Raw genomic sequence first — 22,316 nt, 5'->3', positions numbered from 1 at the left:
GCCAAGCAATGCAAACCAAATGGCTAGTAGCGGTACTGGCCATACCCAACATGAACTGTGCAGCTGAATCTCCTGCTCTCCATACAGCATGAATAGATTCCTTTGACTTGACATCAGCAGATGGATCCATCTGCACTGTTGGTCTTATTTAGTATTGGACAAGGACTGTGAGTGAATAACATAATTTATATAGCTTAAATAATTTAAAGCAGGCTCCTAAACTCCTTTGAGTCCTTAGAAATGAATAAATAATCAAACAGATTGTCAGTGAACATTTTTCAAATCCATTCTGTATGAATATATTGTAACTCGGCAAATTCATTAACTAAAAACGCTTCTGACTGAACTTGATTCAAAACATTTCTGGCAGCATTACATTTCAGCGAAATAAATCTGCTGTTACAAGCTAGTAGCCTGTGTAATTTCTAGGGGACAGAGTCTTCAAGACCTTCAGACTTATTATTACAGCAGAAGCAGCAGCACCACACTACGCTGCATATTGGAACGCAAATACTGAGCTCCTGTGAATATTACATCAGGGATGTGAGCCTTCTCCTCGGTTGTTAAAGTGGCCAGCCCTCGGTTAATCTACAGGGAGGCCTCTTCTGTTGTTGTGGATGTTGAGCAATCAGGATAATTGATAAGTGGCTACCAGAGAAGGAAACCTCTATAATTAAGTTGAAACTCGTCAGCGCTTTCTCTGGAGCTCTGGATGTGGTGCCACTCATCTCCATGGTGACTGCAAGATGCTGGTCTGAATTTGCAGAGGAGATGGACGGTTGGATGTTTAATTTTCTTATAGCGGTGGATTGCACAGTCTGAGCCAGCCTTGGGCCATCTCTCGTGTATTTCTCTCAGCACCAGTGGAAATGAACTTTGCAGTCCAATGTCATGTCTATTTTGAAGCACTCTCCCACTTTTCTAATTGAATCATTGTCATGCACGATGGATTATTCCATTATGAACCAATACTTTCAAGAAAATATTGTGCTATCCCATTTCGCACGTGTTTCCAGGAAAGAAACAAACAAAAATGAGCCCATGCACTTTTCTCTCAGCTTCATTTTATTTGTTTTAATCTTTTCATTTTTTTGCCAACAGTTTGAGTAAGGCTTGAAACACAGCTGCTGCATTAGAAATGTTTTATACAACAGATACACCAGAAGAAGCTTAAAAGGTATTTGTCAAAGCTGCAAAATAACTTGTTTAGAGTCGAGTGAGATCAGCAGAATTGCCTTACACACTGCGCTGCCATCATGGGTTATACAACGAATTAACATCTTGCACAAATGTACATTTATATTCACACAGGCCATTCAGAAGAGTTTACAGTGTTTAGCAGTTGTATCTTAATTAGAAAAAATGGTAGTTAACAACAATAATGATAGATAAATTACAATAAGAAGCATATGAGGGCAGAATCCCAGATAGCACGCCTACAGCTTGCAGATGTTGACCCGACGATAAGAAGTTTTGTGGGAAAGATGGAGTAGGAGGAGCTAATTTGAAGGACGCTGGTGAGACGTCGGCATTTGTTTGACACCAATAAATCGACTTTCCTGGGATGGTCACTCCAACCTCTGCAAGACCTATGTATGCTACTGGGGATGAGGAAAGGGGATTAACGGAGCAATCAGTAACAAGAACTCTTCAGTAACATTGATTGACAATCAATAAGAACTCTTTAGTATACAGTATGCGGCTCCTCCTGAGCAACAGCCCCAGCTCTGCAGGCTCACCTCGCTTACCAGGCTCCCCCTTGGCTCCCTTCCATCTCCTTTATGCACTGGCAGAGGGGGTTAAATAAAAGTCAGTTGTGAATACTCCCCTCCTTTCCGTATTCAGCTCTGACCATCAAAAGGCAGCACAACTGTCAAAAGCATACTGCCGTCAAACTAGCAGCCTTCATAGGAGTCCCTAGCTTCTTCGTATGTGGTACGGCTCTAACGACGAACTTTCAGAGCTGGTAGTTTTGAATTGCTAATTTTAGTTAGTGTGAAGATCACATCAGTGTTAGTATGCAGTCCTATCAGTCCATTATATCCAACTGCTTTGTTATGGCACTTACACATTGAGGGATCTGTTAATTCAGTGGGAGTATGTGCAGGGTTAGGTTTAGGCAACATGAGAAACTTGTTCCTTACCAAAAGATTGTGGTTTTGCCTAAATGTTAGTAAAGTCGACACATCATGTCTGTCCAGTGCGTCAAATCCAGCAGCCTGGTCAGTGGCCTCACACTTCTTATTTTGACACTGTGGTTATCCCTCTATCGTCACTTTTTGAAGTGTTCATCTACCGCAGTATTATAAAGGGCAAGAGCCAGGGGATGGTCATGGTGGTCTGATGGGTCATGTACAAGACTTTGTCTCCAGAGGCATCTGTGCCCCCTTTGTGACCAAAAGTGAAGAGTTATTTGCTTTCGACCCTAACCCTATATTTAGGTCAATGACACAACTTGCAATACGAGAGTGACCTACTGCCATTACTTACGCTGGGTGATGTGAGCTCGTCATTTACATAATATAACCTACAAGAACAAAGGTAAGTAGTTCTTTTAACCCATAGTATGAGGTTTTCCTAGACCTAACCAAGTAGTTTTTGCTCCTAACACTGTACATGTTTTGCAACTTTAACAGCAGTCGCAAGTGTCATTGCTAGTTTCAGAGAGACAGTCATTTTCAAGCCCAGTGCCTGCGTTGTGTAAAAAGCAAATGCACTGTGCAGTCTGGGCGTGTTGGTCTGAAAGTGAGGTGTGGTCAGGTGTGCTGATGGCAGATTGCTTCCTTGAGGCAGCAGAAACTGACACACCAACAGAAAGCTGGTCTAAAGTCAAACGTGCAGTCTGTTTGCTGCTATTTAAAGAACGCAATATTCAGTAAGATGTGCCTACATGGGCAAGTTCACACCATGCATACACTTTAAATTATGATTAAAGTTTACTCTAAGTTATTTTAAACATCTCCATGAATGCAGTAATGTACTGCAACAAATACCATGGCACAGTTAGTCACCAAAACTAAAAGCTTGAGGGGAAACTCTGTTAATGTAGAGATACACATATGGTTTCTGCTGCTGGAGGATTGATCAGGATGCTGCTTTTTATGACCCTTCCCACCTGATCCACGGACTGAGATCCACACAGCCTCTTCCTCCTATGTTTAATATCAGTGTAATTTTTCATATGCAGTCAAACAAAGTTGTTGACAGGACAAAGAATTGTGAAACAGCGGGGCAGAGGGTTCAGCAACTGAGGATCAGATACGTGTCTCTCAGCAAAGACGAGTGCTACTGTGTAATATGTGTCAGGTCCTGGAGCACCTCGCTCTTAGAGGGAATCGTAGATGACGCTCGGATTGGTTTGATTTATTTTGCGCCCAAAACACGGCCATGAATGACTTGCGTTGCGTGTCGCACTTTGCGCCCAGACAATCTGCCATTTAACTAGCAAATGGACTTGGAAACGCCCTGAATGCACTTGCACTTTGAGTGATAGATGGTCTAAATAAGGCTCAATATCTGAACAGTTTGTCAGCAAGCTTTATTTTGGTGGAAAAGATGACGAGTAAGGACGTGTTGCCATGTCTTACATTTCTCAAACCTTAGTCAAGTACTTTGATCGCATAAATAAAATAATTCCAAAACATATACCTCAGCACTGATGAAGCTTTTGTGACTCATTACAATAAAGATTAGAGTAATGGTTTTTGGTGGCGCGCTGCCCGTTTACTTAATGAATATAATTCATTTTGTCAATTTGTGTAATATTGTGATGAAGTGCTGCCAAGGGGGAATGTGTTTTAGGGGATTATTTTGGGGAACCTTGCAGCTTGTTAGGTTACTGTTTGTCCCTCTATATTCAATGATAGTGAAAGTGAGAGGGCAGGTGGCGCTCCAGGAGGCGGGGTATATTATTAAAATAACCCAGGGGAAGGACCAGACTGCTATTTGTACAGCTTGAACCCTCTGTTTCCATTAGGGCAACATTGGATGACAAGCATTGATGAGTATCACTTGGATATCTCTGTTACTTTGTTAATGTTATGTTGTGCAACCAGGTGCTAAAAAATTACAGACTGATCCTTTTGGAGTGGATCAGACAGAGAAAAATATAACAGTGACGACAAGTTTTATTGAACTAACTGTAGCCAACAATTGAGACAGTCTTTTAAATCTCAAGATATCAAATGACTATGTCAAAGTATCACCACTGAGAATAACTTGATAATAAGGAAATCATGGACACACACACACACACACACACACTCTTTGACTTTGATCATACCCTGATTACACAAAGTTTGTTAAAGTTCTATTTTATTCTAGATTTATTAGAAGTAATTAGCTTTTGTTGAATTATCAAAATACCATTGTCATTCTCTTTTGGAAAACTAGCTCTGTACATTTCTGTCACCCTGCCCCTACGAACAGGATGTTTTACGACATTATTAGACTGCATTAATTATCAGTTAGATTGAGATTCGTCCCTCTACCTCAGCTTCAATGTTGTGACTCAAGTCACTAATTGGACTGTAAACAACGGCTGAAAGAAAAACCTTTGGATAGGATATCTGTCATCAGATAATCAATGACTGAACCAGAAGCCCTGAAACATTGCCCTCAAATGATCAGACGATAGTCTATGGGTTCCGAGATCAGCTGCTATATTTGCAAAGATAATGATAGCTGAGAGACATCCAGCACACCCAACAAATGTAACACTTGGTCAAAGCTAAGCAGAGAGCAGGTATATACTACAGTACATTTTAAATAACAATCGTCATTGTAAGAAAATATACAGGAACACTACAAAAATGTCAATCTCTTATAGACAGCACACAGAGTGGTCAATTTCTATTGTGAATATCACTCTCTGTGGTTAGCCACAGTCAAGCTACAAGCAAATTGCTGAATCTGTAAACAGAGCAGGTATTTCTTTCAGCTCTGAATTGTTTTCTTCCATTTCTGTTTCTTTATGTTTTTTTCATTTGAGCCACATGGGTCCAAAGCATGGTGGTGAAATAGTACAATCCAAAAAGTTTGAAGAAAGCTTACAGAATCACAGGCACAGCTCAAAGTCATTTTAACTGTGGATGAAAAGCCAAATTTGATTCAAATGCGAAAGCGTTGTATTATCTACAAATTCACATTAATTTGCTTTTTCCTTTCAGTTTCCATTTCGAGTCAGTTTAATTCATATGAAGCCAAAAATGGAAACATTACAAATTAGCCTCAAGGGGCTTTAAAATCTGTACAACATATGACACCCTCTAGCCGTGGGCCTGAATCTTTTTATCTTCCTTTTGCATGTGTTTTATCTGGCGCACATTTACAATTTGTCATAACATTTCAACATTAATCAAAACTATGGCATATTTTTACATGTTTTCATGCCAATGTAGCCATCAAAATATGTATCATAAGAAAGCAGATGCCCATAAACTCTGCATTATTACCTCTGACATAGCACATCTGCTTTGCAGAGTTGACATGGTCATTAACTTTATGGCATCCATTGATTGATGTCTCCAGTCTGATTAATGTCAGGATCTGTTGGAGTAGATAAATTACCTGGAATAAATTACTGTTCTGGCGCATGCCATTCAGTACGTCTTTAATGGGATTTGGTGATCCGATGTGATGGATGGGAGGCTAATATAGACGCTGATCAATAATCTCCTTGAAGCAGCGAAGCTCCTCTCAGTCTGACTGCCGTGGTGTTCTTTGACTTCACAGTTGGTTTGAATAAAGAACCGATAAGGTCAGCGGTGTGGCAGCCAACTGTTTTCTTCAGTGGCAGGTTTAGTATTCTTTAGTGATTTTGCTGAAAGGCTCACTGCGGGGCTTGACACCACACTTGAAAGTCAAGTAGGTGAGGAGCCAAGAAGTCCATGGAAATCCAAGCTTCGGTGGTTTGATGCTATTCTGACATTTTCCATCCGAGCACAAAACCCCCCCACACAAAAGTCAATTATTTCTTGTCCTTTATGGCAGACATGTTCAAACCCATGGATGCCCAAATTCTTCTCTCAACACAGCTTATGGTAGCAGAATGTAAAGCGAAAAACAATGTTTATTTTGCTGTACAAAAAAGATCACCTGAATCACACAGAATACCAAATAAGATTTCCCTTCTTTGCTAGAAAAGAGAGATTTACCTTACTGCGCAAGAAACTATGTCATTCATCATCCAGCTGTTGGTGGGTTTCACTTGTGTGGTTCTGTTCTCTAAGGCCCATTTTTTTGGGCTGATGTTGAAGATATAGATGAGATGGCCGCTCCCCCGCTGTCGTTTTTTTTTTTTTTTTTCTACTTCAGAGGAACCACCAACAATCTCTTTAATTTCTTTCAATGTACAGGGAAAAAAAGTTCCTTGTGAGAAATTACGAAGTTTGAATTGAAAAGCTCATTGTTTCACACTTCTGTGTTTTGTTGCACATTCTTCAACCTCACGGAGTCAGTATTTTATTTAAAATGCACTCTGATGGATGATGTAGTAATGATAGACAGAAACCTGTAGGTGTTTCTTGGTCCTGTTTGCATCATCAAAAAGTCCTTGCTAGCTCGTCCTCTGATCCTGTGAGCAGAAAAATCTGACTGGGGATTTTCTGTTTCATAATCTTGCTTTAATATGTGGATATACTCTTCGGGCTATCACCCTATCTACTGTCAATGCCTTTGAAAGGCATCACATTTCCTGTGGAAAAAATGCTCAAAGTTATTATCAGAAGGAAGGAAAAGTAATATCAGAGTGAAACTTGTCTGCTTTTAACTCTAGCTTTTCCGGTGTATGTCCAGTATGTCAGCCAAAAAGGGTGAGTGAGTCAGTTCCTTTAGACAAGTGTTCCGGCGAAGATCTCTTAAAACTCTGTTGTGGAGATCTGGGTGACCTCTGATTGCAGATCCTGCTGGATCCTCCTTGAGCGAGAGCTGTGGGGGACCCAGTCCATGCCTAGTCATGCCGGCTTCTTCCCCGCTTCTGATGGAGCGCAGACAGACACTGGCTCTCTAGTGTTGTTTCGGCCTCTGGTCAGACTGTTCTGCTCCACGCGGGTCCGACAGGGAAGGCAGAAATCCCTGAAGCACCGTTTAAAATTTTCGTCCAAGAATGCGTAGAGGACGGGGTTGAGGCTGCTGTTGGTGTAGCCCAAGGCAATGCACAGGTGCCAGCTGGCTATCACAAAAGGGTTCCTGCTGTCAATCTCCACCATGGTCTTCACGATGATGAAGATGTGGATGGGCGTCCAGCAGATGATGAAAGCGGCCACAATTACCAGGACCATGCGGGTGATGCGGCGCATGTTGCGGTCTTTCTCCTTGGAGCCTGAGAGCAGACGAACGCTTCTCAAGCGCAGGATCATCAGGCCATAACATATGGTGATGACCATCACAGGGACCACAAAAGCAAAGATGAAGACACAGATCTTTGTAACTGTGTCCCAGTACCAGTCAGGGGCAGGGAACTTCAGCATGCACATGGTTTTACCTGGAAAGAGAGCAGGAAGAATTAGAAAGAATTTGTTAATGGAAGTTTACACTATCATGATACTGGTTTGTAGCTTTAAAAATCAGCTAAATCTGTACACCAACTTACGATACATTAACCCCAAGATATTACTGTTGTTGCTGCTGTGCAATGGTGAAGTTCAGCAATGTGCCATCTATGCAAATTGGAAGGTATAGGTGGTAATATATTTTTTTTTTCCTTCCATTTACTGATTCTGATAATTCCAATACCTGAATGTTACATTAACACAATGCATTAAAAACTTGTATCTTCTTATAAGAACACAACTACATACGTATACTGTTAAAGCAGCTTGTTAGGAGCCACATTTACATTTCTACAGGCTGTAGTCATTATGACAGTAGCAAAAGAGGAGGTCAGGAGCAGTTGTAAGCAGGTGTATTATTTCTAATAAATAAAATCCGTGGTTTTGGATGGGTGCGGAGACACGTGATATTTCTGCAGTATCTAACTGCAGAAATATGTGAGTATTTTAAGCAATGAGCTTATAATTAATGCTGACTAGATTATTATTTTCTTCCAGTGTGACAACACGAACTTACTTTGTTTATTTTTCAACCGTAGTGCTTTCACATGATGTTATGATAGCTCATTAATAGCATATCTTTTCAAGAAGTGGACTGCAATGATTCATTTTGCCCCCATTTTTTTTGAAGTACTTTCAAATAATTGAGGAAGGACAGCAAAGAAAGAATAATTGGTTCTCTCTAGGCTGTTGCTCACAACTTCCCAACTTCTCTAGGACACATCATCAGACAACTTCGGAGTCTTGAATCACACTGGGCAGTGGAATGATGTTATATATATATATATATAATTGTTATATAGAGCACATTCATTTCTGCACTCGTACTAAATCCTGGCAATGGTTGAAATTCTAATATTACAGGTTTATCTACTATGAAGTTAATTCATAGGAGTTAATGGAACCGGGCTGGAATTAATACAGTCAACTATCTGCTATGCACAATATATCCGGAGATTCATCAGAACAATATTTTGCCTCTTCAGGGTTGTGAACTGAGCCGGGCCTGGATCACCAAAGACATTGGTGAGGGAACTAATCTAGGCTAATCTTTCAAAATGCCTAAAAACTTACTTAGATAGGTAATGAGATGAAACATGTGAAGCCAAAACTATCTCACCACTATCTGTCACTTTGGTCACAGCCATGATCATAATCGGAACCCCGATCGCAGAGGACAGAACCCAGATGAGCACGTTGATCATCTTGGCTTTGACCGGCGTTCGAAATTCCAGCGCCCTGACTGGGTGGCACACGGCGATGTAGCGGTCCACACTCATCATGGTGAGGGTGAAGATGCTTGTGAACATGTTGTAGTAGTCGATGGCAATAATGAGCTTGCACAGGACTTCCCCAAACGGCCAGGTGTTCATGAGGTACTTGGCGCTCTGGAAGGGCAGCGTGCTGGTGGCCAAGGCGTCGGCAAGAGCCAGATTGAAGATGTAGATGTTCGTGGCTGTCTTCATCTTGGTGTATCTGGTTTTGATCACAGAGCAGAGGAAAGTGGCAGCAGTAAGTGGCAGCAGTAATGAGAGCAGCTGGGTATGTCATGTGTCTTGGGTATGGGGATTTATAAGTGTAGAAGAAGAAGAGAAGATTTAATTCCCTCACACTATATAGATGTGCAGAATAGACCTTCAAACCTCTACTGCTCATTCTTCACAGCCTATTTGTAATATTTTTTTCTAAATGAGAGATATGAGATACTGGTTACAATTGACATTGTTGGCCTTTGATCAAGCAGCCTACTTGCTCAAAACGCACCAGGGAGTTCCGTTAAAGAAAATACTTGCTGCTGCCGAACTGAGGTTCATATATATTGCATGTGTTGTTTTTATTATGGAACTGTGCATTTTCCTTTGTGTGAGTACATGTATCAGCAATTAATTAGTTTTATTGGCTAGGATACTGGCTCTTCGGGGTCAGTATTTTTCTTCTGGGGAATAAGGCTTATTTCCAGAAAGGCTTATCCTATCAGAAACCTTGCAAGACATATTCAAGCTGAATCTAAATCTCAGCTCAAGATTTTTAAGTCCTTGCATCCAGTTGCAAATCAGCTAGGATGCACAGCGGAGCACCAAAAGGGAATTAATTAAGGGCTAGAAAAGTGCTAAATATTATTAAGATATACTGTATAATACATACTGCAATTGTGTATTTTTGAAGGATAAAGAAGGAAAGAACAATGACAGTAATAGAGAAGTAAAGATGAGGCAAACACTCATATTAGTGGTGTAATCTTTGTTAGTCTCTTCCATAATTATACACCCAAACCCACTGTCTAAATGGATATTTGTATTGATTTTCCCTCTGGTCATTTTTCACACAGGCAGTATAAATAGTAACCTATGGGTGTTGGTGGTGGCAGTGATTGGAGGGGGCTGCACATTTCATCAAGATGTTCGATTTTCAGCCATACCCAGCTCTAACCCTCTTTGAATGACCCTTTAATCATTCCTAATAATATCTGGACATTCACAGTTTTTATTTAAAAATACAATATGTATGTAATATACAATATTCTCCATCAAAATCCATAGATCCAGCTACAACTTTTTTTTGCCTATTATGTTGTCTAGTTGTGTGCCCTTATTTTCCCTGAGACGGTTCCCTGATAAATACCTAATTTTGGTCGAAGTCATTTCATTTGGTCGCCTGTCACAGTTATATCTGGGAAATCATCAGACGATACATCAGGTAAAGAGAAAGGAAGTAAGCAAATGTGGCTGACTGTAACGTGAATGATACTTTGAAACATTACATCCTCCACAAACTTTCTGCCTGACTCAAATCCGATAGATTTTCAAAATAATGCTGGCTGTTAACAGTGGAGACAACGACTCCCATGATTCCACACTACTTCGACCGAGAAGAGACCTTAAGTGGCATTTAGCCCTTAATTCAAATAATCTCATGTTTTTATCAGGGTTTGTCAATGTTTGCTGTTTATCATCTTTTTTTTTTTTTGACTCAAGCAACTTATAAGGGAATTTTACCTAACCCGTCTTATTGGTGGACAGAATTATTCAAACCTGTTACAATGGATTGAGAGGCAGTTCAGCGCTGAAATAGAGGATATGTCAATTTCATTTCATTTAAAGTCTATTAAATTTTTAACTATGAAGATTTAGGAGTGACATGCATTTCAGTATTTGGCAGAAGCCATCCACGCAAAGACTAATTAACTTGCATTTTTGGTGTACACACAAGGGGAAAGACTATAAAGAAAAGTTTCGCACCAAATTCAGTATATAAGAACTGAAACTGCCAGTTCTGGTCGGAACAAACTGTCTTAACGGGGTTACCTCCACAGCAGCTTCACGAAATATACAAAACTTGCCAAAAGCCTGCATTTTAAGTGTATGGTTATGCAGTTAGATTTGGTGGATATGGCCCTGCTCTCCGAGGGAGCACTTCAAGCATCAGAGCTGCGGGAGGATTCTACTGAGAAGGCAAATCCCCCTTAATAAAAAACATCAATTACATGCAGTAATAAAAAAAACACCAAACTTAATAAGTTAACATCAATTACATGCAGTAATAAAAGAAAAACTTAATAGATTAGCATCAATTACACGCAGTAAATCTTAGTTACATCTACAACAGAGGATTACACAGAAGGATGTTAGAGGTGGTGGAGGGAGCTTCAGCAGCAAAAAGCACTGGCATGAGTGTGATAATCTATGGAACAGTGAAAGTGTAAGCAAGGTTGCCACGGGTCTAAAAAGTACTTTGATTTTGAAAATATATGTCCTACAAGACCTTGAAAGTGTTTGGAATTACAGAGCAGTAAATAGGTTCTTAACAGGGATTGGATTTTGCTGATTGGATTTTCCAACTTTGAATCTCAGTACTATAAAACTTGACAGCTTGATACGCTTTCTTATGACACCCTCTGGTTAGGATACAAGCATACAGCTTGTCATTGTCATTGGTCGTGCTTTCTTATATTAGTTGCTACCTCGAATAAGTCGCAGATCGCGAAGGTAACCAGCAATTTGTAGCCCTTCCCATCTCCCCGAGCCTGCAGTGGAGCGAGCTATCATCAAGTGGACAAAAGTCAGATAATGACAGTCATGGCTTCTTATTTTCTCTTCATCCACGTTTTCTTACTTTCCGACATCTGCTGTATTTAACTGATGCATTTTGTTTTCAGCTCTTCCAGGAATCAGCTGGGCCATGTAAGTGGCTAATCTTCGATGCGGGCAGGAAGAGTGTTGGCAGCTGCTTCTTTGATCGCCACACTGCTTTTAAGCCATCAGTAAGACAAACACACCTTCAAACAGGTCGCCATGCTGTGATGGAGGCGCAAATCCCTGACGGCCGAGTCAAGCAATGCTAGCACACATGTAAATGCCCCAGACAGACCAAATGCGCGAGCTAGAATATCAACCTAACACCACTGTTATTTGGTGACATCAAGCTTGGAGAGGAGAGAGCATGTTTATGTGATTGCTGAGCCGCAACACACTTCAAATGTGTTTGATTTGTATTTTGGCTGCACTTTAACCTCAGGTTGAAGTTGTAAAACATGGACATCCACTTTGACACAACAGGGAGACGGTGTCCTTTGATTTGTGAGCATATAAAGCCGCCTGCCTCCGCTCTTAAGCGTCCGAGTGGAACAAGCAGAAGACTCGAGATTCAATCTGTGATTCAAGCTGTAATGATACATAAAATCACCTGCATTTGGTGGTTGCTCATTTCCAATGCTGCACAGAGGCAATTTTGAGTACATCTCCTGGTGTTGTGGCTGGTGCGGTTCAGTTTTATATAACAATGACTGCTGTCTAAGAGTCCCATCTGTCGTTCCAATGTTCACTGTCTTTCAGTGACATCAGATGACATCCTGATTACTGTCTCTTTTCTGTTTAGTTGAAGGAGATTCTACATTATGCACATTATAAAACTGTATTTAGGCATGAAGCATAGGCCTGATCTTTGTACAGTTAACTCCAAAACACACCTGAGGTGGATTGGGAATAACAGGATAAATAAGAGCTTGGCAGGCTGTGCATTCCTCCACCTGTATGCATGTGACGCACCCACTAGTTGTTTGGAGAGATTAACTCATTGCCCAGGTGTAATAAAGTGCAAAATGAATGTTCTATTTAGGTATGCTAGTTGTGTGTGCTCAATCAATAACAGCACTTACTGGTTCCGACTGCAATAATTTCTCCAGGGAAGGTATGTTTGAGTGTCTGTGTGTGTGTGTGTGTGTGTGTGTGTGTGTGTGTGTGTGTGTGTGTGTGTGTGTGTGTGTGTGTGTGTGTGTGTGTGTGTGTGTGTGTGTGTGTGTGCGTGTGTTGGGACAGGGGTGCACTCGTCGGTGATATTCCTTTTTTTCATTAGACTTTTTTTCAATAAGTTTCACATGTTTCCGTTCCTTGTTTTTGCTAGTTTGATAGAAACCACAAAAAGAATATGACTGAAGAAAGCGTACAGCCATCAAAGTGCTGTTTAAACGTCAGCTAGAGTTATAGGGAATTTGGGGCTTTGCTCACCAATATCTGTTTACAATTTGCCACATTTGCTATTAGTGCTTCCTGTTTTCAACACACCCATGGATGTACAACAAGGCAAGTCCAGAATTCTCATGTCCAGAATTCAGAAATTCCGAGCAGATTTATGGATCTATTCTTGATCGACACTGTAAAATGACTTATGTAACTCCAGTAACAGTACACACAAACGTAGGTTACGTTCATAATTTCAGTTATGTAGCATTCAAAACATGACTTACCGGTAGCTCCACTGGACATAAACAGGGTGAAGGTCCTGTGTTTGTTTGACCAAACCACTAAAAACCAAATATGGATCATAATGAGCCGCTTTCACAGTCGACTTCTGTTGTTGTTTTTTTCTGATGAGGACAGCCTGACAATGGAGTATGTGCTCAATATCAGATTTGACTCAAAGAAGGAGTACAATTTCTGTCTCAAGTTCCACCTTACACAGTGTTGTCTAATATTTCTCTACAATTGTCCCCAACGAGAGGCGTTTGGCTTCCTCTCTCTCTCTTTCTGGTTATCTATGTCTTTTACCATAATCCTGATTAAAATTCCATTTGGGAAGGTGAGTTAAATTATTGAGGAGCACAGGGATTGTTTTATTTCTTACCTTTCTCCACCCGTAGTGTTCATCCAATCTGGTTTAAGTCGCATGTATGTTATTAGTTACTCCTGTTAAATCTAAATGACCCTAACTGCCCCCTTCATCTTGTAGGACTAAAGCTCATCAATAAAAGGAAACACTGAACCCATGAAGTTGGCGCCTTACGGCTGGTTATGAACAATCACTTTTATGTTTGGTCATCCTAATCCGACGCCTGTATTTGGTTCTACAGCACAAGGGAGCGGTGAGCTTTTGATAGTTACGCAAGGGCTGTCTGTGAAGCGAGCACAACATTAATGTAATGCTTTGAACTTTTTGAAAACACGGGCAACATAGATGGGCACTGACGTCATCAATCATTGATAGCAAATGAAAAATCACATGTTGAAGTTTCTGGATTACAGCCATCAAAAATGAGACAACATGAAAACTACTACAGACTCAACCAAAAACCGCTCCCTGTTTACTTCTACATCCCAGTCGGTTTGAGGCCTTTGATTTAGCAGCTAAAGCCCGGCTCTTGACATCGGGAGAGGATTATGTTTATCGTCACTTTTATAATTGAGCCACGATTTCACAGAAATCGCTCTCCTCCTTCCCTAATCCTACCTGACAAGAGAGGCCACAGAGATGTAGCGTGTCTCCCACTTTGTGCCACTTTCTGCCCCCCCCCCCCTTTGGTAAACAAATGCCTGGATGGATCGGCCTAGATGCTCTACCACCCAGCCTGGTGTATTATGACCCTGTGGAGATTAGAAATGAAATGTTGGAAAGGAGGGTAAAAATAATCAGTGTGCATCCTTTCACTGTTGGGTCTTTTTGTACCTCATGAGGACGGTAAATCGGGGGGGGGGGTAATAATTGAGAATTCAGATTGGTTGGTCTAGCTTTCTTGGCCCTGAGATATTATGTCACATCCACTCAGGAGGATATCAAAGAGCTTGTGGTGTGGCATGAAGTAGGTATTGGTGGCTCGAGGGGAGGCTTTTTAATGTTTTTAATGCATGAGTCTAGGTTGCAAGGTGAGCCTCCTCTCTGTAGGTGATAAGCACATGAGTAGACTTTAATTTCACACCACAATGCAACAGGGTTTTTTTTTTTTTTTTCTTGTATAAAAACAGCTGTGACAAGAAACCAATTTCCACGTTCTGCCATTGTAATCACGTACCGGAGCCGGAGGTTACGTTATGGTGACTTGTTCTGCTCAGAGGGGAAAGCTTTAAAGCATCCATCTTCCTTTTTGTAGGGCTGGATGGGCAATTATGTGCCAAGAAATCTAAATGAGACACCCTTTTTCATGTAATAGTGAAGCATGTTTTTTTCATGGGCACAGTCCCATTCTGTGGCCGTTTAATCACCCACTCTCTCTTTCCCCCTTTTCCCTTACAGCGAGGACTCCCTGCTGCAAGGCTGTCATGGCTGTCCAATCCATTCCTCTGCCTTACACATCTTCTGATGCCACATCAGAAGAAAAAAAAAAATCTCATAGTAGCATATGGCAGAACAAAAAATAAGATGTCCAACCTCCACTGACTGTGGCAAATATTGACTGTACTGATCTGAAGAAAATGTGATATGTTTCATTAATTGGGTTGAATATGAATTCCTAATTTATAATTGCAAGTAAAAAAAAAAACAAACAACAAAGACAAAAACATATCATTAGCATTAGCAAGATAATTTTGTTAGCAACAGAATCCATCTACTACAGCAGTACATGGTAAATACTGTGATTATTATTCTGTGCACTTGATAAGGTTGTATATTTGGTTAAATTCTGTGCTAGGTAGCCACTGTAAGGACATGTGTGACAGCATCTACAGTCAACATATGAATCCTTCCTCTGCTGATACAGAAGTCAGGCATGACTCTCCTGTGTTTCCGGGGCTAAAGGCCATACACACACCTCTCACACACAGTCTGATATAAATGCTCACGGTGTGTTGGAAGGCAGTGGTGGCCATATTGAATCAGCCCAGGAAATAAACAACCTTATGCACAAACACAAACGCACACAGTCACGCTGCTACTGGCATCGGGCTGTGGTATTCTCGGCCAGTTTTCCACTCCCTATCCCTAAAGAAAAAAAAGAAAAAAAATCTTCCTGAAGCTGTTTTGGCTCACGCTCTCGCTTAATCTTTTGTCTTCACAAACACCGGACCAGAATACCAATGTACAGTATGTGAACACTGTCCAAGATCTGCGTGGAATGGAACAATAATCCACGAGAAGCAGCCCAGGTTGTGGGAATCCACTTTCACACAGACTAATCCTGCCTTTCACAAGCTGCACATCAAACTGATTTCAGACGGAGGCCACTTGATAATAAATTGCCTGAGCACCGAGCCAGTTCTTATCTAACAGGTGTGGCGGCAGCGGCAGGAGCTGAAGGCAGCGGAGAGGATGGCTGGTAGATAAGATGAGCCTCCTGCCGCTGACCCATCCTGTGTGGACCGTCTCCAGAGGTGTCGGTGGCAGCCACTCCATCAGTAATCACAACGAGGGCGCTCACCACCACAGCAGCCAAACGGCCAATTCGCACTGGCGGGAGCATCCATGCGGACTCCCTTGTAAATGGGGTTTGTGAGCATTTGAGTGTCTCTATCTGGCAATCTAAAATTCATGACTTAAATTCATAAAAGATTTAAACTGTGTGTTGTGTCAGGAAAGAAAAAAAGGAGGATGCTTTCAAGTGAGCTTTGGGTTTCTTAAATCAGAGATACAATTACTGCTGAAGTGATTCGTCAAATGAAAGATGATGATAATCAAATATAATTTAGTGACCTACTCATAATTTAAGTTACTTATCTGATTTATCTGGTTCCAGCTACTAAAGTGTGACGATATCATTCTAAATTACATTATCTTTTCTGGGACATGTTCCACTTCTTCTGACATTTTAGAGATGATTCATTTCAGTTAGTTGACTGATAGAGGAGTGCGCATAATGGAAATAGTTGTGATTTACGTCACTCGTTCTATGCTATAAGATTGTTGTCAACCTAAGGTTGGTTGTTACAACCGCTATCAGCTTTTCGGCTGATAATGATCTCACTTCTTTGATTAAATAGTCTATTTGATATTAGAGGATAGTGAAAAGAAGCGCTTCAAAATGTTGAGATGACGTCTTCAAATAGCTTGTTTCATTTGACCAACAGTCCAATGCAAACATATCCAGTTGATTATCACATGAGACAATGAAATGCAGCAAATGCTCACAATTTACAAGCTGAGGGCATTTTTCCTTGAAAAATTACCTTGACAATATTTGGTTCTCATAATGATTTCAACTCAGAAAGTTCAGACATTATTATGACAGTGCGATGTGGTAGATCCTCTCAGCACATGGTCTGTCTGCACTATAAACTGATGAACAAATCGCTGTTGTTAGGGGGCCCCAGGGGGATGACAAACTTCACAGCAATGTTTCAAAATGTGGCATCTTAATGAGGACTGGATGATTTGTTATGACATTTCAGCACAAAACCTCCCTGAAAGGGCACCGTGTCAAGGGAGGGGGGAAAAAAAAAAAATGTATGGAAGCACAGAGAGCAGTGAGCAGATCAGATGATGACAAAGTATGACAGTAATTAAACATTCAATATGTATCTTCTGCTGCGAGGGGGTTGCCTATCAAAACAAAAGACATTTGGGGAGTATTAAGTGAAAGGGCCCTGCAGAAGGGGGGTGGAAGAGTTCCTGCTAACAGCTCTAGGCCGACCTCAAAGGTCAAGTGACGAGCCAGACCTTCTGGGGGAATTAACACCTGGAGTCACATCAGCTTCTGCTCTGATCCCGCGTCCTTCACCGATTGGAGGAGAACTCAGAGACTACCTTTTGAACTTTTAGGGTTCAAAAGTGGATTTATCTTCACTCCTGTTTATCAGCCTGACTGCAGAAGAGATCAGCAAAGGTGACCATCGATCGACTGCTGCAATGCTAACTGGAGCCGGACGCTACCATGAGGGTGGCAGAGGATGTCTGTGTTATGGTAATAAATCTATATCGCATCATAAACAGGATGATAAATGATTGCCACATGGGGCTCAGTCATAACCCACCCATGTTTTTTACACTACATCACCTTCTGTATAAGTTTGGGTGTCTTCTCTAAGTTGGCTCCCTGCGGAGTCTACGGATGTTCCGCAGGATATTATAGACTATGACAGGGGTGGTAAACGTGCTCAGCCTCCCCCTTGCTGGGGGGTGGGGGTGGGGGTGGGTGTCTGGCATCTGTGAAGAGTCCTCTCGCTCACTCGCACAAACATAAATGCCAGACAAATCGCTGCGCACAATTTGATTCACTGCCTTCTTCTTCCGAGCTCTCATCCATCTCCCTCTCATCTCTCTCTTGCCTCCCTCTCTCACTCATTCTTTCTTTCGTTTGTACCTTTGTTTTGCCAGTTTTTCTCCCTCCGAGTCGTGAATGAAAATAATGGGCAGAGCTTTAAATATTTATGAATTCTTCTTGGTTCAATATCCAAAGATTGCCACTTGCACGGAAACAGCTTGCTTGCAGCTTTTCCCACACCCATCCATCTTTTCTCAATTTGTTTCAGTCTGCTTTTCTCTTTCACTGGATACATTGCAATAATACCAATAACCATTTAGACCGTGTTTCCGTCTTATTGTGCACATTTCAGCCTGTCGTGTCACGTTTGTGTGGTGAAATACGACCACTGGCCTTAGATTTTTCACCTCCACCCGGTCGTGTTATCCTCCTCCGCTGTAACTGGGGCATCTCCAAGTAATTCTGCCTGCTTGTTAAATAAGCCGGCCCAGCTGTAGTAATTAATGCGTCAGGTGATGGTAAAGGAACACGTTCAGAGATTAGAGGGTAGCTAATTGATGGCTGAGGACGGGTAGGGCTGCAGCGAAAGATACAAGCTCATTTATTCCTGACAAGCATGCAGGTCTTCTCCGGGAATGACAGGGTTCTTTTATCTAGTGACATAATGGGTGTGTTACGTTGCGTTTAGAGCTGAGGTAGAGAAGCAAACCGACCTCGGACTGACAATTATACTGCAGGCATTCACACTAATGGACAAAATCTGCTTACTCTGCACAAAACCTGGGCATTTTAGCCTTAAAGTGTTGGAACTACTGACTAAAAAGCTTAAAGCTTAAATCAAAAAAATTAAAAAAAGGATGTTTATCATCCCTGTTTGCATTCCATTAGAATAGCAAAAGGAAAACACACTTTTTAATTCAGCGGCCAATTAAAGACCAAACAACAAGTCTTTTCCTTTCCCTCTTCCCATTAAACACGGGTGTGTGCAGCTGGTGGTCCACAGGTTTATGTGGTTTAATAGAGACTCTGTGCCAGCGTCCCTCTCCGCCTGAGGGACAGCTGACTCAGGCCAAACTGACAAAATTGTCTCCGAGGAGACCCTCCTACCATAAAACATGCACATGCTGCGGTCATGTGTAGAATAATGAAGAAACCATGCAGGGAGCGCTGGGACTCACACGCAAACGCATCAATCACTCTACTCACAGTCAATCACAAAAAGATGGTTGTTAATGGGGCAAGAAATACTGATCTACTTGGTGAGTTTAGAGGGAATAAAAGTGAGGTCTGGAATTTCCTCCGGGATCAATAAAGTATCTATCTATCTATCTATCTATCTATCTATCTATCTATCTATCTATCTATCTATCTATCTATCTATCTATCTATCAAAAAATAAAAATAAAAACAAGGTTCATTTTAGATCATTTTTATTATTCTTACAGGTTTCTGCACAAAACCCCCAAACAGACCAATTTATTGAGCAAAGGGCTGTAGAAAAGCTTGCTTATCACTTTTTCATGCCATCAACCCTTTCTGTTAAAGTGAAGTGATTCTTTTGAGAGTGTGTTTGTTGTGTACTTTCACGAAAAATTGGTAATAGTAAAAGCCAAAAGCAAGCCAAAGATAAAATTTACATCAGATTTTGTGTCCAGTACGCATCAAAATGTATTTCATCTGTGAGATCATCACTTAATCTCACTCTATTACAAAGGGTCTGTCGCTGGGCGTTAGGAGGTCTCTATGACTCAGTGAGTGCATGTTGGAGACTTTCACTCGCAAATGGGTGTAATTTACAGAAGAAGGCAGCGGTGTTTTTACCTGACCACTCCGTACATGACGAGGACGTTGCCCAGAAGTCCCACCACGCAAATGACGGAGTAGAGAGCCGTGATGGAGATGGCTATGATTATCCCCCCGGCGCTCCTCACCGGACCCTGCTGCTGCTGCTCGGTGTAGTTCTGCAGCCTGTCGCCCATCAAGCCGCTCTCCTCGTCCGGGAAGGTGACATTGAAAGGGATGACGGAGTAGAGGTCGGACAGGGAGAGCTGCGCTCCCGGGACGGTGTACGGTTCCATGCCGCGGCGCTGTCCACTCTGGCCGCGGTGCTGACAAAAACAAAAAACAAAAAAACCCAAAAAAAACTTAACTCACACAATTTTGGTGAGAGAAATGTGAGCGACCAAAAAAGCAAGAATTGGAACAGGAGTGGAAGAGTTTTGGAAAATGTGCGGAAGCGGCGAGCCTCTTTGGGGAAGAAGAGAGGACAAAGAGATATGAGGAGGAGGAGGAGGTCAGCTTCAGTCTGTGCGCTCTGGCTGTGTGAACACCTCTTATACTCTCCAAGATCCTCCTCACAGCTGGAGCGCTCTCTTACATCCGCGCGTCGACGTCAAGGCTGCGCAGGCTGAGCGTCCAAAGGGAACGGCAAGGTGGTGTGTGCGCAACACACCTGAACCTCATGTGGAAGAGTCACGATTCGATCTTCCGGTCGGAACATTAACAAATAACCCCGGAACTGCAAATCATACCCAGAGCGTTTAGCGCAGAGAAGCTGCCTTCCACAGTAAACACCTCATCAATCGTTTGGTCCCCAGCTTCAGCCATGGAAATCAGGAGTGGTGGACATTCAAAAGATGCAAGAACAGTGCACAGACAGGTAACTCTGATGTGTCTGCCCACAAGCTGTGAACATAATCACCCCCAGCTGCCGACAAACAAGCAAGTGCCACAATCGATGAACTTCCCATTGAGGTCATTTAAGGATGTGCCTGACAGGGATAAAAAAAAAAAAAAAAAAAGGTTTCACAGTGTTTCGACTGCCTGGGATCCTTCCTCCACAAAAGAAAACACGATTGTTTCAATGTCACAGGGATGAATAAGATGATGAAGCAGAACGTTGCAATTGAGAAAACAATCTAACCTCAGCAGGATCCCTTCAAATGCCTCTTTTATGGAACCAATCAAAAATGTTTGTTTACAATACCTTCTGGGTGGAAAACCAGCTTGTGTGCAGTTGGACTGCCTTTTGTCACGATGTTGCCTCAACATCACGATGATGCTTTACTGTCTGATAGTAGCCTCCCCTATGCTTTCAGGGACATTGGGTTGGAACCCAATTATATGACCACAGACAAGGAAATGACAGCCTGAGTTTACCCCAAAACTAGCAGTTAGCCCAAGATGTCTCTGTTGGGTAGGGTTAGGTTTAGTGTGGTTCAACATGGCGATCCTACCTCTCTCTAACTATCCTATTTGTAAGAAAGTTGATTTTGAGTCTCATTTCCCATTCATCAAATCCTGACACAGTGAGATTGTAGGTCGGGTTGGTCACCAACCCAAAACATCGGCCTTTGACCAGTTTGGAATGAGACTCAATAATCAACTTTATTACAAACAGGACCTTAAACATTATAGTTACAGCTGAAAATGAAACCAGAAATAAACAAACTTGCGGATGTCCCATAACTCTGCAATGAGAACAACATGGTCTCATTCTGTGCTTAAGTTAACAATGGTAAACATGCAATGTTCAGGTACACTTTCAAAATAAAAGCACAAAAATTATTTACTTCAGGAAAGGTTAAGGGTTTTGCTTAAAATGAATACTTCGCAGAACTCAAAGTCCTATGAATGAGCCCTCCAACCGTCCCTGACCTCCTCATGTTTTTCTTTCTTTCTTTCTACTACCGAACTCCTTTGCCACTGTCATTATCGCCCCCTGCTGGTACTAGGCAAGGCAAAATCATTGCGCTTCACGCACTGTCCTCAAGTGGATCAGCAGGTCGACACCTTGCTGTTTGACTGCTCTGCACAGCAAGAAGGTTCTGGGTGCACAAACAGTTTGTTCAATAGATATTAGAAAATCCCCAAATTAAAAAAAAAAAAAAAAAAACTAGATGTTGACACACTGCTAATAAGCTACAATAGCATCCCCCATTTAAGATTCTGCAGGTCTCTATTCCCTATAGGAAAATCTACTATTCAGTGACAATTGGGAAAACACCATTTTCTGATCAAGGTCAAACAGCTACCAAACAGACCTTTTTGTGTTTCATTTTGGGAATCAGCTTAACAAGATTTTTCCCCTTATTTAACACACAAAGCAAAATGTTGTACGAGAGGGCAAAAATAAAATCTACACACACACACACACACACACACACACACACACACACACACACACACATATATATATATATATATATATATATATATATATACATACATATATATATATATATATATATATATATATATGTATGTATCTGTCCACTAGCTGTCCACTAGCTACTCTACATCATGAGACACAGAATGCCTTCAACACATTGATCAAGCTGGATTGATCAAGGTAATCCAGC

The 22,316-nt window shown here is 41.5% G+C and overlaps 1 protein-coding gene across 4 annotated transcripts in view; it reads right to left on the bottom strand.

Annotated features, from left to right (window-relative positions):
* Positions 1 to 4,645: 4,645 nt before the first annotated feature.
* oprd1a (opioid receptor, delta 1a) overlaps positions 4,646 to 22,316 on the bottom strand; it is a 38,636-nt gene continuing 20,965 nt past the window's right edge. For 2 of the 4 annotated variants that reach the window (XM_037094158.1, XM_037094157.1), the window contains 3 exons: positions 19,777 to 20,063; positions 8,671 to 9,026; positions 4,646 to 7,483 (listed from right to left, as the gene is read on the bottom strand). In XM_037094158.1, the coding sequence (XP_036950053.1) occupies positions 6,954 to 7,483; positions 8,671 to 9,026; positions 19,777 to 20,063 (1,173 nt within the window). In that variant the 3' untranslated portion in view covers positions 4,646 to 6,953. Of the gene's footprint in view, positions 7,484 to 8,670; positions 9,027 to 19,776; positions 20,064 to 20,285; positions 20,737 to 22,316 lie in introns of those variants that run through there. The other 2 variants (XM_037094160.1, XM_037094159.1) reach the window with 2 other exon arrangements.

Source organism: Acanthopagrus latus, chromosome 3 (assembly GCF_904848185.1).
Source record: "Acanthopagrus latus isolate v.2019 chromosome 3, fAcaLat1.1, whole genome shotgun sequence".
NCBI lineage: Eukaryota > Metazoa > Chordata > Actinopteri > Spariformes > Sparidae > Acanthopagrus > Acanthopagrus latus.
Note: the sequence above shows the minus strand (reverse complement) of the source record. Positions and strands in the feature narration are given on the sequence as shown.